Here is a 19423-nt window from a genome sequence, read left to right as displayed (position 1 = left end):
AGGGTCATTTGTTTTGATATTTGTCAAGTACTTACTATGTGCCAGGCACTGTACTAAGTAAATCAGATCGGACACAGTCCCTGTACCACATGGGGTTCACAGTTTCAATCCCCATTTTACAGAGGAGGTAAACTGAGGCACAGAGAAGTAAAGTGACTTGCCCAAGGTCAAAAAGAACAAGGTCAAAAGCCGGGATTAGAACCCATGACCTTCTGACTCCCAGCCCATACTCTATCCACTACACCATTTAATCAGGTGGCTGCTTAACAGCCTATGGTTAGCCAATAACTAATAATAATTTAGTGTGTTAAGCTCTATGTGCCAAGAACTGTATTAAACACCAGGATAGATACAATTTGGTAGACAGAGTCCTTGTCCCACAAAAGGTTCACATTCTAAGAGGCCAGGAGAACAGAAATTTGATTCCCATTTTACAGATGAGAAAACAGAGGCACTGAGAATTTAAGTGATTTGCCCAAGGTCACACAGTAAGAAAGTGGCAGTGGTGGAATTAGAACCCAGGTTCTCTGGCTCTTTCCACTAGGCCACACTGCAACTCTTCACTGGACTGGGTCTATGAGGGTAGATGAGTAGCCAAGAGAGAGGAAGGCTTTCATGCTTTTATGCATTTTATTCTCAGAATATAAACAAGTGATCAATACAACCACCATTTTCAAGCTCTAGTCTTAAGTGTCTTCATGATTAAAAAAACAAAAACACGAGTCTGTGGTCATTTCCTTATAGAAAATTCTGCACAAAAAAGGCAATATAAGCCTTTAACTCAGCATATTTCCCATCAAACACAAGATTAATGTAGATCCAGGATTTTCCTCCCAATTTTAATGCTTCAATAGGCTGATTCTGAACTCATCTCTAGTAAAGTCTTCAATAATTGTTTTGTCTGAAAACTCTTTTCCCTGAGTTTCCCAAATCTTCCTAAAGGGCCAGATGTAGAAGGAGAAACAGTGTGGCTCAGTGAAAAGAGCACGGGCTTTGGAGTCGGAGGTCATGGGTTCAAATCCCAGCTCCGCCAACTGTCAGCTGTGTGACTTTGGGTAAGTCACTTAACTTCTCTGTGCCCCAGTTACCTCATCTGTAAAATGGGGATTAAAACTGTGAGGCCCCCCGTGGGACAACCTAATCACCTTGTAACCTCCCCAGCGCTTAGAACAGTGTTTTGCACATAGTAAGCACTTAACCAATACCATTATTATTATTATTATTATGTACATCAACAGTCTCTAAACCAGCCACCCATAACCTAATTCTCCACCATCACCTACACAGTACCATGTTTCAGTTATGAAATTCTTCCCTCTAGGCTCCTCCACTAGACAGTAAGTTCCCTGATAGCAGGAATCATGTCTACCAATGCTACTGAATTTTACTTTCCCAAGCACTTAACACACAGAAAGTGTTCAATAAATATCACTGACTAATTGACTGAATTATTAATACAGACATTAGGGATTTGGGCACCCGACACCATCTTACTGCTAAGCTCTACAGCATCTTTTTCTTTCCTCAGACAGCACATCACGTCATAACTTTCTTTATTCAGTACTAATTTACTTCAAGCTGCATGTGCTATTCCCAGCTATTGAGAGCAAAACGCAAAATCAGCATTTAGTGATAGCTTCGCCTTCTTGTCTGTCACATTTCACTATTATATCAAGAGATGCTCTTAACCATCTTTCAAAAATTCACCTTTACTGTAGACTGTCACCCTGGACTTAGAATAGTGCTCTGCACACAGTAAGTGCTCAATAAATAAGAATAGCTAGTAGGCCTTTCATAAAATGTTAATCCAAACTTCTGCCAATTAAAAATTCATTTCTCATGGACATTTTATACTCTTTTCTTTTTTGGGGGTGCACAGTTGGAGCTTTATTGAGGATTCAAGAAAACTGACGGCAAATTTAGAAGACAAAGTGGGACTAGGATTAGCAACTGAGTGTTTCAGAAGAAATAAATTAGACACATTTGTGTGCTTTAGTAAGTCTAATATAAGGGTTTGAGTTTAGGATCAGACAGGAGTTGAGAAGAGTTTTATGACAAGTTGTGATTATCTGATCTAGGCCTTCCCTATAGGTTAACAACCAGACCAACCCAGATGGATGCCTGCTCATTTCTTGAAAAATCTCCAAAGAGTCCCAAAATCTCATGATGCCTGTTGTACTGTTACGTCACCCTTAACCACCAAGAAGTTCTTCTTCACAACCCAATGAAATATTTTCAGACTCTAAGTGGAGCCAACATTTCTCCCCAAGCATGAAAACAACTTGACAAGCACTCTCCTTATAAAAACTCTTCATACCCGCAGAAGTTATTAAGGAATTCCTTTGTCTCTCCTTCATCGTTTTCAACAGTCCTAGTTCCTTTACGCTTTCCTTTAGGATGTATTTCTCAATGTGATTGTCATCACAGCCTAGTGGATAGAGCATGGCCCTGGGAGTCAGAAGGATCTGTATTCTAATCCCAGCTCTGCCACGTGTCTGCTGTGTGACCTTGGGCTTGTCACGTCACTTCTCTGTGTCTCAGTTACCTCATCTGTCCAATGGGGATTAACACTCTGAGCTCCTTGTGGGACAGGGACTATGTCCACCCCAGTGCTTAATACAGGGCCGGGCACATAGTAAGTGCTTAATAAATACCACAATTATTATTTGTTTCATCTCTGAGCCCTTACCCATTTTCCTCATCATTTTTATAAATCGGTAATCATATAATAATGAGGGTCTGACCTCTGCAGAATAAAACACGAGATTCCCTAGTTCTTGTACTAATACTTTGGTTGACACAAGCTAAATACGAGTCAGCTGTTTTGAATAGCTACTGGTGTCTCAGGAATAGGCAAAAAAGGAAATGCTATCATAATGGCCATTTTCTAGACCTTGCTATTTGTGAAAGTGTCGCTCCGATACTAAAGGCAAAAAGGGAAATATGTGGACTTCAGTTAGTACTCTCCCAAGCACTTAGTACAGTGGTCTGCACCTAGTAAGTGCTCAATAAATACCATTGATGATGAGGACGATAGCATGAACTGAGCCATCCACACTCTCTCTCCCCTACCCCTCTTGGCCTTCAGGCCACAACAACAGTACCACCCTGAGGAGCTGCTCTTGTGCCTGCCCTCTGTAAAACCCCACTACCTGTTCCTGCTTCTGCTCCCTGCCTGTGCTGATGTTTCCTTTAGTCCACAACCCAATCTCCTGCTGGCTTCCAGGAAGGGACATCCTTGATTTGCAAGCTAAACAAAGTAAACAGCCTCTTTAGAAGCCCTAACAATGAAAAACAAATAAACAAGGCTGAGAGGTTCCAGAGCTATCCCTGTTAAAGCCAATAGCCCTGCTGCAATTACTAGGTTTACCTAGGATTAAGTTAAGCAGCCCTCTCAACTCCTATTCCTTACCAATTCTGTCCTTAACACCCAGCTCTCAGCAGCATCAAACTCATCTAACTACTTGCAATTCCAAAAGCTGCAGAAACTCCAAATCTCCACACTACTTGTTTCCAAGCTGCATGGACTTCCTACATTCCACAACATCATTTATCATCTACACAATGGCTCACTTCTAGGGTGTTCATTCATTGGGTTTTATTCTACACAAATCCAGTTTCCAGCAAGGTCTCTACCACAGCAGGTATCGTGATGGCACCAGAACCTTATATATTGGGTATCATTTTAAGCATCCTCCTCAGCTCCTGCCGCTGAGTTACATGGCCTGGGAGCAATGGCCCATGGATGTGGGAAAGGAGCAAAAAGGCTCTAGTGCAAGTAGACAAGGCCAGTGTTTCCCCCAACAAAAAAATACGTTATAGTCAAGTGGATTCAGACACAGTTCTACAATATGGTTCAAACAATGTCATTGTTATGCTGCCGTTGGCACTGTCTGCATTACAGTCAATCTTTGGTCATCCAAAAGATCCTGCTGAAAGTCAGCTAAGAAGAGGTATGGAAGCAAAGGGGAAAAAACCAGCATTTTCCAAGAGGCTAAGGGGCTTGGTTCTTTAAGAAGTGGTTTCAGGTGGAGTTTTGCCCCTCACTGGTCTTGATTAGGGTGGATGGATTTAAAAAAAAAACCCACTAGCTCTTTGATTAAGATGAAGGGAAGGTATGCCAGGGAAAAGGGAGTTGTTAATCTATCTGGAAGTTTTCCTGGTGTGAAATCATACCTCTCTTTGTATTCCGATTCAAACCCTGATTCCTTATACTACCACTTTTCTGTGGGTGCAACTCAAACATTATTAATCACTGAGGCCTAGGCAGCCTATGGAATTCAGAGTGGAATTTCCAGGTCTGTCCCTTTGATCCTTCTCAATACAAGATGGCTGGGATTGATTCTGAATTACGAGCATTAAATTGTAATATCTATGTTTACTGAGCCCCTTCCTTCCTCTCCCCCTCGTCCCCCTCTCCATCCCCCTCATCTCACCTCCTTCCCTTCCCCACAGCACCTGTATATATGTATATATGTTCGTACATATTTATTACTCTATTCATTTTACTTGTACATATCTATTCTATTTATTTTATTTTGTTAGTATGTTTGGTTTTGTTCTCTGTCTCCCCCTTTTAGACTGTGAGCCCACTGTTGGGTAGGGACTGTCTCTATATGTTACAACCTGTACTTCCCAAGTGCTTAGTACAGTACTCTGCACACAGTAAGTGCTCAATAAATACGACTGATTGATTGATTATATAAGAAAATAAACTTGGTTGAAACGGCATCAACCACTCAGACTCACATCTCAATGTTTAACTATGGCAAGGCTGTCCGGATCTGATTTGCTGATATCGTGATGCCCACTTCCCTGTTTTCCCATTTTTAAAGTCCAAAAGCAGAGCTAGAGTTGTTGCCGTACGTCAAGGAGAACATTAGACATAACCACCACATCCTCCTGAAATTCGCTGCTTCTAAATTTCTGAATGTCTTCTGGGCAAAAAGGCAGTTCCGGAAGGTCGTGGCAGGTGACACCTCTGTCCTGGACTTAACTGTAAGCTCCTTGTGGGCAGTGATCGTGTCTACCAACTCTATGGTATTATACTCTGCCAAATGCTTAGTACAGTGCTCTGCACAGAGTAAGCGCTCATTCAATACCATTAATTGATCAATTAATCTTACAATATCAATTGACGAGCAGTCCAACAAGCCTAAAATTTGATACCATGGATTGATTAGTGTGTTTAGTCTGCCAGTCTCCCACACCTGGACAAAGTAATCACTGGGATTCCAAATAAACCTGGTACCTCTGGGACAGAGGAAAGTCTGCAAGTTTCTCAATAATAAAAATTTGATACCATTTGCATCTACACATAAAATGCATGCACATAAAACCAAGCATGGGCACGAAAACTAATGTGGCGTTTGTTTTCCTTGGTGATAGACACTAGATGATACACATTTTTTTAAATATATTTGGTTTTCATGCTCTCAAAGCTACTGTCACTTTTCTTCCAAAGTGCCCTACTTTCAAAGTTGTTCTTGCCCATCAACAGACTTTGCACAAGAGGGAACATTCATATCCACCATCAGCGGTTAAGCCAAATAAATCCCTGCAGCTGTTTGTTGCCCAAGAATATGAACACTTGGCAATCAGATGAAAGAAAAGGCAGAAAAGATAGTGTAGGCTGATTTTTGAATTACTGCAGGCTAGTTTTTACCTCAATACCAAAAGTTTCATGTTAATTATGTCCCAGGATTCAGTTTGCCTGAAGCGCAGTTAACCAACAATTGTTTTACTATTTTTCATCTAAGTATCAAGATCTAAAAAGCTTCTTTTTCCATGCTATAATTATAATCTAAGTCAAAGCTCCCCTCCCACCTCAGTGAAAGTCTCCTCTACAGCAGCAACAACAACAACACAAAAATAGAACAAAAATTCACTGGCCACTCCCAAAAACCACAGAAGTTTTCTCAGTCCAAGAACTTTCCCAAGAACCTGCTTTCAGGATGTTAATGCCAAGTAATTAGAAAGAGGTATAGACAATCCTATCTCTCACTCTCTCTGAAGTTTTTCATTTCCAAAATGGATAATTTTCATTTTGAGTCTGAAAAATTTTGGCTAATTTTGGCCGGGGATGAAGGATCTGAAGAGTAAGCCCCAGGCCAAGCTTGAATAGGTAGCCTAGCTTAACTGGGAGCCGCACAGTTTGGAAAGCTGAAAAAAGTAACTCTTCCCCAATTAGTCCCAATAAACTGCGGCCCCTTCTTAGGGCCAAGGGTGCAGAGTTAGTGCTTACTTGATGTACAAGTAAAGATCCACTCCCGGATCAAACTGATGGTCTGTTCAGCCCAGGATTCTGTCTCCAGCAATGGCAACAAGATGCTTGAACAAACTGTGCATGAGTTTTCCCTCAGGATGCTCTCGCTCCCAACTCTTCTACTCAATTCTCAACTTCACCATCATCCACTATAGACTTCTTTCCCATGTCTTTCACTAAATCTTTCTTGAGCCTCCTGATTATGTTTTGTGCACAGCTTCCTACCTAACAAATTCCACAGACTTACATTTGCTCATTACATTGAGCACCTGTGTGCAGAACACTGCACTAAGTGCTTGTGAGAGAAAAATTTAATTTTTTTTTTAAAGTAAAGGAGATAGTTCCTGCCCTCAAGGACTCTATAACCTGCATGTGGGCATTATTTCCTTTTGCTTATTTGCAATCTACCTGCTCAAGTTTAAATGGGTGTCCACTCTTCCTGGAGATAATACTGTTTAAGGGAACACCAATTCCACTTTTACCCTGTCGACATCCTTCGTGATTTTACAGACCTCAATTATGACCCCTCTCAGCCTGTGTTTTTCCAGAATGAAGTATCCTAATCCTTTCAATCTATCCTCAGAAAGGACGTACTCCATTTCCCTGATCAATCTGCCATGAAACATCAATGTCTTTAATGGCACTGTATCTTCACAGTTCACTGGATCATTAGCATCCGACCTGGGTTTTAATTTCAACGTGTTGCAGGGTTGTGGGAACCTAAATTTAAAATGAGTATGAACAGCAACTTAGTTCAATGTGGATTTTTAACCTCATGTCAACTGGCCAGTTGGAATACTGCTTCTGCTAGAGGGAACTTTCAAAAAAAAAAATTAGAATATAAAAATGCCCAGATCCAAAACAGTGAATGACTAGTAATAGCAGTTATGGCTAGGAAAGGAGAATCTATATGTTAGGGAGAATATGAGCCTGTTTTAGTGTCCAATTTGCCTGTCTGCAGTAATCCCATCTAAAGAAAACACTCTCATTTTTAAGGTTTTCATTTTCATCGGAATATCTACACAAAAAGTTTAAAGCATGCAGACACGTAGCATCGGGTAATGTAACCAACAGGAATCACACCTTGTGCTATGATCCTGTGATCAGCTCATAGGTTATGATGGGATAGGCTTGGAAGGTATTTGTACAGGAGCCTAGAGAAAGAGCTACACAAAGACCCACTGCAAAGTAGGTGGTACTGCACATTCCGAATTCCCAACTGAAATAAATACTGTAGTGTTCAAAGCAGGCTTTGAAGGTACTTTGTAGGTAACAGGACAAGTTAAAGCACCTTCGGCTACAGCTATTAAAAATCCAGTCGCAACTCCAGAGCATGATAGGTCTCAGTGGCAAAATGGTAAATCCTTGTTACAGAAGCAGAAAAATGTTTCTCTTACCCACGAGTCTTGCTACTACATCACTCTCATCCACACGATGTTCTTGAGCAGACAGGGAAAGCAAAGACACCATTTAATTGCTAAAGTCACTTTAGTTGCTGAAGTGAGTTTTTCAATAGCAAGTGCAAAAATACTATAAAACTTATACTAATGACACTGTTAAACCAAGGTAGACTATTAAAAGTGAGTGTTCTTCCACTCCCACAAATCCCTTGGATTTTCTCTACTGTTATCTCTCTCTGCAGATGTGGCCTCATAAAAGCCGCGCCACCTAAAATCTCCCAAATTTTTCAAGGAAGCCTTACATGGGAATAGAGGGGGTGGGAGCCCGGGGGGTGGGGGCTCGGGAGTGCAGGGGTTTGTCTTGTCTCACGAGTGAGTCTCTCAGTGAGAAATAACTGCCCCATGCAGTTACAGCATTCTAATTTGCTTCCTGACAATCGATTAGTGTATAGTCAAATGGAGAGGGAAAGAAGTTTCCAATTCCAACACCTTGACTGTAGTTTGTTTTCCTAGCTGTCTCAGGTCAACACAGGGTGTAAACCCCGTTGTCCTGCAGTGAACAAAGAATACACCTAGACTGTGGCGATTCCTCCCATTTTATAACTCCCCTGTGCTGGGCAGCAGCGGCATAGGAGAGAGTCGAGGGCGGAGATGCAAGTTTACTGCGCGGAAGGAGGCGATGGTAAACCACTTCCGTATTTTTACCAAGAAAACTCTATGGGTACACTCCCAGAACGACTTGTGACGGAGGCAGGACATTCTGAGAGAGATGTGTCCATGGTGCCTCTTTGGGTCGGAGACAACTCGGCAGCATAAGACAAGCTTGCGTTATTGAGATTTTAATGTGCTACTGCTTTGCATTGTTATTGTTATTGTTCCCCTTGTCTGTTCATCCCCAGACAGTGAGCCTCTCCTGGAACAAGGACCAGGCCGAATCTTTTGGCCTTGAATTACCGCGGCACAGACTAATCGGTCCATAAATGCCATTATAACAGTAGCATTTTCTCAACCAAATCCTCGTAAGTCAAATTTCAAATAGTACAACATTTATTTTTAAAAGCAGAAGCATGGAAAAGTTCACCAACCACATTTGATAAAGATGTCAATATCCAGAATTTGAGTTCCTTGAGGGCAAGGATTCACGGCTACTAGCTAGTCCTCTCCCAAACGCATAGCAGGGTACTCTACACAGTAAAACCACAATAAAAAGCATCGAATGACAACTCCTCTAGAGCCAAGCCAGGAGTACAACTGAGGCCCAATGAGTCAAAAGAAGTGTAGGAGCAGGCTTAGGATCAGGTGGGTTACTGGCCCAGGGCCCAGAAGAAAGGTAATTCTATCTCCATTTGAGAAGGGACTGAAAAGATTAGTCTTCAGTCTTGGCTGAAAAAACTTTCAGCCCCACGTCACTTATGTTGCTATCCATATATTATTTGTTTATATTAATGTCTGTCTCTGTCCTCTAGATCAGACACTTACTTGGGCAGGGAACTCATCTACCAACTCTGATGCACTGAACCCTCCCAAGCTCTTAGTTCAGTGCTAGGCACATAGTAAGCATTCATTAAATCCCATTGATTGATTGGTCTTTAAAGACAGAAACTTGGAAGGGACAAGATGGACATTTCCAGAGTCTTGAAGGGAGTAGATCTAGCCAATATAGGAGGACTGCTGACAAATTCTGGACGTTAGTATGTTCAGAACAAACTAATGGACACTTCGAGGGGCAAGGATGTGGAACTTAATAGAGGCAGGTGTACAAACTTGCAATATCAGAAGTCTGGGGAGTTTTGTTAAAATCCACGGGTGAATGATCTATGTGTGCAGACCCGCAATACCAAAAGGTTGGAGAGTTTTACTAAAATCCATGGGTGAATGATCCAATGTGGGTTGCCAAAGAGAAAGATTGGGATAGAGAGGGGAAACGAGAGATGGGGGTACTCGATAGTACATAACCAGCTTTTAAGATGCCCGTCGAAGGAAGGGTAACAAATTCCTCCCAAAATCTCACTGCCACAGTAGAAGACAGAATGAGGGTTACGTGGTGTAATGGAAGTGTTTACGTTCCCATGCTTTGTAATGTGTCAAGCTGCTTGGAGGATTTTTCCATTAATCGTACTTATTGAGCACTTATTTTATTAATAATAATAATAATTTTGGTATTTTAAGCATTTACTATGTGCAAAGCACTGCTCTAAGTGCTGGGGATGATACAAGGTGATCAGGTTTTCCCATGTGGGGCTCACAATCTTAATCCCCATTTTACAGATGAGTAACTGAGGCCCAGAGAAACTAAGTGACTTGCCCAAAGTCACACAGCTGACAAGAGGCGGAGCCGGGATTTGAACCCATGACCTCTGACTCCCAAGCCCATGCTCTTTCCACTGAACCACATTGCTTCTCTTTACACAGAGCACTGTACTAAGTGCTTGGAAGAGTACAATAACAGAGTTGGTAGACACATTCCCCAGCCCACAATGAGCTTACAGTTTAGAGGGGAAAGCATTAAATCTATGACAAAAGATAATCTTCTGATTTCAAAACTGACTCACTGGGGTCTGAATTCGGGAATGCTTGTCCATTGGACATCGGGAGCTAAGTGATATCACAAAGGAATGAAAAAAATGAAGATTGGGGAACCAAATAGTTTCCCCATCCCACCTTCCCCAACACCTCACACACACACACACACACACACACACACACACACACACACACACAATATTCTTGAATCAGAGTGGGAAGCATCAATTCCTAAATTTGCCGCCGCTCACAAGATGGTTTTCACAACCGTAAATACTCAATCCCAAAGTAACACCACCCTCTTTGGGCAAACTAAAACGTCCCCAAACCACACAGTTAACATGTTCCTCTCCAACAGCCGGAAAATATTATGTTCACAGAATCACTAAATGGATCCCCACTAAAATAATGAACCCCTGAATTGTACAAAAAATACAAGGTTTAAGACTTTAAGACTTGCGGAATTTCCATGGTTAAATATCATTCCAAATGAGGTATTTATAATAAATATGTCATGAATCAGGTCGATCTATAGTCAACATTCCTCCTTCACCCTGATGAAAATTAGTTTTGGCAAAGGGTGAAAATGCTGGCTGTGAAATACACCTATCCACCACAAAGTCCTGGTCCAAAGGTAGTGTAAAAAGTTTCAGGGAAAAAAAGATACTTGGGGCCAGCATTTACCAACTCTGTTGTATTGTCATTCATTCATTCATATTCATGGAGTGCTTACTGTGAGTAAGCACTGTAGTAAGCACTTGAAAGCAATAAACACAACCCCTGCCCAGAATGAACTTGCAATCTAGAGGACTGTCCACAGTAAATGCTCAATTAATATGATTGACATGCTTGCCATCACGAACAGTAATAGCCTCATAAATCTGGCCACTACTATGAATGGCAGTTGTATACTCTATAATAATAATAATAATAATAATAACAATAATAATAATAATAATGGTGGCATTTGTTAAGCTCTTACTATGTCTGAAGCACGGTTCTAAGCGCTGGAGGGGGTATAAGGTGATCAGGCTGTCCCATGTGGGGCTCACAGTCTTCATCCCCATTTTACAGATGAGGTAACTGAGGCCCAGAGAATCAATCAATCAATCGTATTTATTGAGCGCTTACTGTGTGCAGAACACTGTACTAAGCGCTTGGGAAGAACAAGTTGGCAACACATAGAGACAGTCCCTACCCAACAGTGGGCTCACAGTCTAGAAGGGGGAGACAGAGAACAAAACCAAACATACTAACAAAATAAAATAGAACAGATATGTACAAGTAAAATAAATAAAGAGTAATAAATATGTACAAACATATATATATCAATCAATTGTATTTATTGGGTGCTTACTGTGTGCAGGGCACTGTACTAAGCGCTTGGGAAGTACAAGTTGGCAACACATAGAGACAGTCCCTACCCAACAGTGGGCTCCCAGTCTAGAAGGGGGAGACAGAGAACAAAACCAAACATACTAACAAAATAAAATAGAACAGATATGTACAAGTAAAATAGAGTAATAAATATGTACAAACATATATACATCAATCGTATTTATTGAGCGCTTACTGTGTGCAGAGCAGTTAAGTAACTTGCCCAAAGTCCCACAGCTGACAAGTGACAGAGTCGGGATTAGAACCCATGACCTCTGGCTCCCAAGCCTGTGCTCTTTCCACGGAGCCACGGTGCTTCTCTAACTATGTTATTATTATTATGCCTGAAAAACTACAGTATGCTCCCAGAAAAGCAGTGTGGACTTGACATGCACTGATCTGGAAACCAGAGGACCTGGGTTTTAATCCCGGCTCTGCCACTTGTTTGCTGTGTGACCTCAGGCGAGCCACTTCACCTCCCTGTGCCTTCAGTTCCCTCCCCGGTAAAATGGAGATGAAGATTGTGACCCACGTGGGGCTGGGGCTGTATCCAACCTGAGCAGCTTGCATCTTGCCCAGTACTTCGTAGTAGGCGCTCAATAAATACGATTGATTGCTTGAACGACTGACGCTTAGTAAGTACTTAAAAAAAAAATCTAAAAGAGGCTGGAAAATTGCTGAGTTGTGCGGTTAAACCAAGCCACGGGCCGTTATTGCCGCAGAAATTGACAGAAGGCCGTTGAGCAGGAGGCGGGGGCCAACAAGCCGGAAAGGAGGAGGGGCCGGGGAACTTCCCAACTCTAATAATAATAATAATAATAATAAATAGCATTTGTTAAGCACTAACTGTGTGCCAAGCACTGTTCTAAACGCTGGGGGGAATACAAAGTAATTAGGTTGTCCCACGTGGGGCTCGCAGTCTTCATCCCCATCTTACCTCCTTCCCTTCCCCACAGCACCTGTATATGTATATATGTTTGTACATATTTATTACTCTATTTATTTATTTATTTTACTTGTACATATCTAGTCTATTTTATTTTGTTAGTATGTTTGGTTTTGTTCTCTTTCCCCCCTTTAGACTGTGAGCCCACTGTTGGGTAGGGACTGTCTCTATATGTTGCCAATTTGTACTTCCCAAGCGCTCAGTACAGTGCTCTGCACATAGTAAGTGCTCAATAAATACGATTGATGATGATGATGATCCCCGTTTTACAGATGAGGGAACTGAGGCCCAGAGAAGTGAAGTGACTCCCCCTCGTCCCCCCTCCATCCCCCCATCTTACCTCCTTCCCTTCCCCACAGCACCTGTATATATGTATATATGTTTGTACATATTTATTACTCTATTTATTTATTTTATTTGTACATATCTAGTCTATTTATTTTATTTTGTTAGTATGTTTGGTTTTGTTCTCTGTCTCCCCCTTTTCGACTGTGAGCCCACTGTTGGGTAGGGACTGTCTCTACATGTTGCCAATTTGTACTTCCCAAGCGCTTAGTACAGTGCTCTGCACATAGTAAGCGCTCAATAAATACGATTGATGATGATGATGACTTGCCCAAAGTCACACAGCAGACAAGTGGCGGAGTCGGGATTAGAACCCACGACATCTGACTCCCAAGCCCTGGCTCTTTCCCTTTCATTCATCCAGTTGTACTTATTGAGCGCTTACTGTGTGCAGAGCACTGCACTAAGCGCTTGGGAAGTACAAGTTGGGCCACGCTCCTTGTCTATGATGCTCGAGAACTTCCCAACTCTAATAATAATGATAATAATAGCATTTGTGCTATTATTAGCAGTTAATTATTATCAACAGTGCTCTGCACATAGTAAGCGCTCAATAAATACGATTGATGATTTGTTAAGCGCTATGTGCGAAGCACTGTTCTAAGCGCGGGGTGGGGGTGGGGTGAATACAAGGTGATCAGGTTGTCCCACGTGGGGCTCACAGGCTTAATCCCCATTTTACAGATGGGGGAACTGAGGCACGGAGAAGTGAAATGACTTTTCCAAACTCACACAGCTGGCAAGTGGGGAGGCAGGATTAGAACCCACGACCTCTGACTCCCAAACCCAGGCTCTTCCACTGAGCCACTTCAAGTCCTGCAGACTCTAAGACCGTGGTGGGCTCGGGCCCTGACTCCTCAGTAATAATAATAATAATAATAATAATAATAATAATAGCATTTCGTAAGCGCTTACTATGTGCAAAGTACTGTTCTAAGCACTGGGGACATTACAAGGTGATCAGATTGTCCCACGTGGGGCTCACAGTCTTCATCCCCATTTTCCAGATGAGGTCACTGAGGCCCAGAGAAGTGAAGTGACCTGCCCAAAGTCACACAGCTGGCAATTGGCGGAAGCGGGATTAGAACCCATGACCTCTGAATCCCAAGCCCGGGCTCTTTCCATCGAGCCACGCTGCTGCTTTAAGTAGGTTACGCCATCCTCTCCCGAGCGCTTAGTACAGTGCTCTGCACCCAGTAGGCGCTCAGTTGTGCTGTGCAGTAGGTGCTCAAGCAAGAATCAATCAGAGAAGCAGCGTGGCTCAGTGGAAAGAGCCTGGGCTGGGGACTCAGTGGTCGTGGGTTCTAATCCCGCTTCCACCGCTTGACAGCTGTATCATCATCATCAATCGTATTTATTGAGCGCTTACTGTGTGCAGAGCACTGTACTAAGCGCTTGGGAAGTACAAGTTGGCAACATATAGAGACAGTCCCTATCCAACAGCTGTATGACTTTGTGCAACTCACTTCACTTCTCTGGGCCTCAGTTCTCTCATCTGGAAAATGGGGATGAAGACTGTGAGCCCCACGTGGGCCAACCTGATCACCCCAGCGCTTAAAACAGTGCTTGGCACATAGTAAGCGCTTAACAAATACCATCATTATCATTATTATTCATCAGGACGAATGACTGATCGTGGGGGGACGTGACCGCTCATGCTTTTACACCGTCCATCCCAAGCGCTTAGTACAGTGCTCTGCACGCTTTAGGCGCTCAATAAAGACGATCGACTGATCGTGGGGGGCCGTGACCGCTCATGCATTTACACCGTCCATCCCAAGCGCTTAGTACAGTGCTGTGCACTCTTTAGACGCTCAATAAAGACGATCAACTGATCGGCAGGGGACGTGACCGCTCCTGCTGTTTGCAGTCTCCTGGGCCTGGCGCTCAATACAGTGCTCCGCAGCTAGCAACCGCTCCATACGATTGCTTGATTGATGGGGAAGGGACGCTTCTGCTCATTCTAATGCAGTCTGCGCTTCGGCGCTCAGTACAGAGCTGTGCGACCCCCCCCCCCCCGTAAGCGATCATTACACTGCTGTGCGGCCCCCGTAAGCGATCACTACACTGCTGTGCGGCCCCCAAAGCCGCTCACTACACTGCTGTGCGTCCCCCCAAAGGCGCTCACTACACTGCTGTGCGTCCCCCCAAAGGCGCTCACTACACTGCTGTGCGGCCCCCCAAAGGCGCTCACTACACTGCTGTGCGGCCCCCCAAAGGCGCTCAGTACAGCACTGTGCGGCCCCCCAAAGACGCTCATTACTCTGCTGTGCGGTCCCCCAAAGGGAGCTCAATACAACACTGTGCAGCCCCCCGTAAGCGCTCAGTACAGTGTTGTGCGGCCCCCCAAAGGCGCTCAGCACAGTGCTGTGCGCCCCCCCCAAAGGCGCTCAGCACAGTGCTGTGCGCCCCCCCCAAAGGCGCTCAGTACAGCAATGTGCGGCTCAAAGACGCTCATTACACTGCTGTGCGGCCCCCCAAAGGGCGCTCAATACAACACTGTGCAGCCCCCCAAAGGCTCTCACTACACTGCTGTGCGGCCCCCCAAAGGCGCTCAGTACAGCGCTGTGCGGCCCCCCCCAAAGGCGCTCAGTACAGCACTGTGCGGCCCAAAGACGCTCAATACACTGCTGTGCGGCCCCCCAAAGGGTGCTCAATACAACACTGTGCAGCCCCCCGTAAGCGCTCAGTACAGCGCTGTGCGCCCCCCCCGTATGCACTCACTACACTGCTGTGCGGCCCCTCCCCCCGTATGCGCTCACTACATTGCTGTGCGGCCCCCTCAAAGGCGCTCAGTACAGCGCTGCGAGGCCCCCCAAAGGCGTTCAGTACAATGCTGTGCACTCCCTCCGTAAGTGCTCAGTTAACTGCTATGCGGCTCCCGTAAGCGCTCAGTACACTGCTGTGCGGCCCCCCCAAAGGCGCTCAGTACACTGCTGTGCGCCCCCTCATTAAGCGCTCAGTTAACTGCTGTGCAGCCCCCGAAGCGCTCACCACACTGTCTTGCGGCCCACTAAAGGCGTTCAGTACAGCGCTGTACGCCCCCCCCAAAGGCGCTCAGTACAGCGCTGTACGGCCCCCCAAAGGCGCTCAGTGCAGTGCTGTGCGGCCCCCTAAAGGCGCTCACTACACTGCTGTGCGCCACCCCCCCATAAGCGCTCAGTACAGCGCTGTGCGGCCCCTGTAAACGCTCATCACACTGCTGTACAACCCCCCCGCCCCCCCGTAAGCGCTGAATGGCTCCTGTAAAGGCTCTCTACACAGCTGTGCGGCCCCCCTCAGCGCTTAGTACAGCCCCCCATAAGCGCTCAGTACAGCGCTGTGCGGCTCTGCAAAGGCGTTCATTACAATGCTGTGCGCCCCCTCCGTAAGCGCTCAGTTAAATGCTGTGCGGCCCCCGTGAGCGCTCAGTACACTGCTGTGCAGCCCCTGTAAGCGCTCACCACACTGTTGTGCGGCCCCCTAAAGGCACTCAGTACACTGCTGTGCGGCCCCTGTAAGCGCTCACTACACTGTTGTGCGGCCCCCTAAAGGCACTCAGTACACTGCTGTGCGGTCCCCCAAAGGCGCTCAGTACAGGGCCGTGCGGCCCGCCCATTAGTGCTCAGTACAGCGCTGTGCGGCCCCCCCGTTAGCACCCAGTACACTGCTGTGCGGCCTCCCACAAAGGCGCTCAGTACACTGCTGTGCGGCCTCCCACAAAGGCGCTCAGTACACTGCTGTGCGGCCTCCCACAAAGGCGCTCAGTACAGTGCTGTGCGCCCCCTCCAAAGGCGCTCAGTACAGTGCTGTGCGCCCCCTCCGTAAGCGCATATTTAACTGCCGTGCGGCCCCCATACGCGTTCACTACACTGCTGTGCAGCCCCCTAAGGGCGCTCAGTACAATGCTGTGCGCCCCCCCCCCCCCCCGTTAGAGCTCAGTAAATTGCTGTGAGGGCCCCTAAAGGCGCTCAGTACACTGCTGTGCGCCCCCCCCATAAGCGCTCAGTACAGCGGTGGGCGCCCCCCCGTTAGTTTTCAGTACAGCTCTGTGCGGCACCATAAGCGCTCAGTACAGCGCTGTGCGGCGCTCCAAGGCGCTCAGTACAGTGCTGTGCTTCCCCCCCGTAAGCGCTCAGTACACTGCTTTGCGGCCCCCCCGTAAGCGCTCAGTTCAGCGGTGTGCGGTCATTCATTCAATCGTATTTATTGGGCGCTTACTGTGTGCAGAGCACTGTACTAAGCGCCTGTGAAGTCCAAGTGAAGTGCCTTGGGCAGAGTCCCCCAGCTGACAGGCGGCGGAGGCGGGATTAGAACCCAGGCCCTGGGACTCGGGAGCCCCGCTGCCTCTCTCTGGGGGCGCTCAGTACGCGGGACGGAGGGGGGGAGGCCTGATGGCCAACTTGTTCTGTTGCCAACTTGGACGTCCCAAGCGCGCTTAGTACAGTGCTCTGCGCACAGTAAGCGCTCAATAAATACGGTTGAATGAATGAATGAATGAATGAATGAATGATGGGGAAGCGAGGGGGAGGAGGCTGTATATTACGTATCTATGTTTGTACATACTTATTACTCTATTTATTTATTTGACTTGTACCTCTCTATTCTATTTCTTTTATTGTGTTAGTCTGTTTGGTTTTGTTCTTCTGTCTCCCCCTTCTAGCCTGTGAGCCCGCTGTTGGGTAGGGACCGTCTCTCTAGGTTGCCGACTTGTGCTTCCCAAGCGCTTAGTACAGTGTTCTGCACGCAGTAAGCGCTCAGTAAATACGATTGATTGATGGGGGGGGGACCCTTGGGGGGAGCAGGCGGAGCCGCCGGGGGCGGGGGGAGCGGGGGGAGCCGGGGGGGGGGAGTCGGGGGAGACCCGAGGGGAGGAGCCGGGAGGGGAGGGGGGGAACTCGTGGGGGGAGCGGGGGGGGAGCGGGGGAGCCCCGGGGGGGAGCGGGGAGGGCCGGGGGGGGAGACCCCGGCGGGGGGGGGACTGGGGGAGCCCGGGGGGAGCGGCGAGGGCCGGGGGGGAGGGGGGAAAACACTTGGGGGGGAGCGGGGGGGGAACACTTGGGGGGAGCGGGGGGGAACTGGGAGAGCCCGGGGGGAAGCGGGGAGGGCCGGGGGGGGAGTCGGGGGAGACCCGAGGGGAGGAGCGGGGGGGGGAGGGAACACAAGGGGGGAGCCGGGGGAGCTGGCCGGGGGGGGGAGCGGGGGGAGCCCGGGGGGGGAGTCTGGGGAGACCCGAGGGGAGCAGCCGGGCGGGGCGGGGGGAGCCCGGAGGGAGGGGGGGAACTGGGGGAGCCCGGGGGGGGGGGGGAGTCTGGCGGGGCGGGAGGGGGGAACACTTGGGGGGAGCGGGGGGCCCGGGGGGGGGATCGGGGTGGAGGGAGTCGGGGGAGACCCAAGGGGAGGAGTCGGGCGGGGCGGGGGGGGGGGGAAACACTTGGGGGGAGCCGGCGGGGGGAGCCGGCCGCGGGGGAGCGGGGAGGGCCGGCGGGGGGGGGGGGAGAGTCGGGGGAGACCCGAGGAGAGGAATCAGACGGGACGGGGGGAGTCGGGGGAGACCCGAGGGGAGGAGTCGGGCGGGGCGGAACACTTGGGGGAGCCGGTCGGAGGGGAGGGAGCGGGGGGAGCCGGCTGGGGGAGGAGGGAGCGGGGAGGGCCGGGGCCGGGCTCGGTACCTTCGCTCGTAGTGGGCGGCGAAGGGGCGCAGGTAGGGGTCGGTGTCCAGCAGCAGGGACAGCTCCGGCGCAGCCTCGCCCCCCGCCCCCGCCGCCGCCGCCGCCGCCGCCATGTTCCTGTGGGCCGCAGCCCGAGGGAGGGAGGGAGGGGAGCCGAGCGGGGCCCAGCGGAGCCGCAGCGAGCGGCCCGGAACGACGGCCGGACGGACGGCCGGAGCTGGGGGCGGCGGGGGCGGCGTTGGGCCGGGCCTCTTTACGGGACGCTCCCTGACCTCCCCGGGCTCCTCCCCCTCTCCCGCCCCCCCTCCCCGTCCGCCCTAGAGAAGCCCCGGCGCTGCCAGTGGAAAGAGCCCGGGCTGGGGAGTCCCAGGTGGTGCTGCTTCTAGAGAAGCAGCGTGGCTCAGTGGAGCAAGCGCTCAATAAATACGATTGATTGATTGAATCCAGCTCCGCCACATGTCTGCTGTGTGACCTTGGGCAATTCACTGCACTTCTCTGAGCCCGGGCTTGGGAGGCGGACGTCGTGGGTTCGAATCCTCCAGGAGGCCTTCCCAGACTCAGCCCCTTCCTTCCTCTCCCCCCTCTCCATCTTACCTCCTTCCCTTCCCCACAGCACCTGTATATATGTATATGTTTGTACGTATTTATTACTCTATTTATTTTACTTGTACATATCTATTCTATTTATTTTATTTGGTTAGCATGTTTGGTTTTGTTGTCCGTCTCCCCCTTTTAGACTGTGAGCCCACTGTTGGGTAGGGACCGTCTCTAGATGTTGCCAACTTGGACTTCCCAAACGCTTAGTACAGTGCTCCGCACACAGCAAGCGCTCAATAAATACGATTGATTGATTGATTGATTGATTGAATCCAGCTCCGCCACATGTCTGCTGTGTGACCTTGGGCAATTCACTTCA

The 19423-nt window shown here is 47.8% G+C and overlaps 1 protein-coding gene across 1 annotated transcript in view; it reads right to left on the bottom strand.

Moving 5' to 3' along the window:
* GBE1 (1,4-alpha-glucan branching enzyme 1) overlaps positions 1-18640 on the bottom strand; it is a 180155-nt gene extending 161515 nt beyond the window's left edge. The window contains exon 1 of the mRNA XM_038766124.1: positions 18508-18640. Coding sequence (XP_038622052.1) covers positions 18508-18620 — 113 coding nt within the window. The 5' untranslated portion in view covers positions 18621-18640. The remainder of the gene's footprint in view (positions 1-18507) is intronic.
* Between the last annotated feature and the right edge of the window lie 783 nt (positions 18641-19423).

The sequence above is a fragment of the Tachyglossus aculeatus genome, chromosome 24, assembly GCF_015852505.1.
Source record: "Tachyglossus aculeatus isolate mTacAcu1 chromosome 24, mTacAcu1.pri, whole genome shotgun sequence".
Lineage (NCBI taxonomy): Eukaryota > Metazoa > Chordata > Mammalia > Monotremata > Tachyglossidae > Tachyglossus > Tachyglossus aculeatus.
This window is presented reverse-complemented; position numbering and strand designations above follow the sequence as displayed.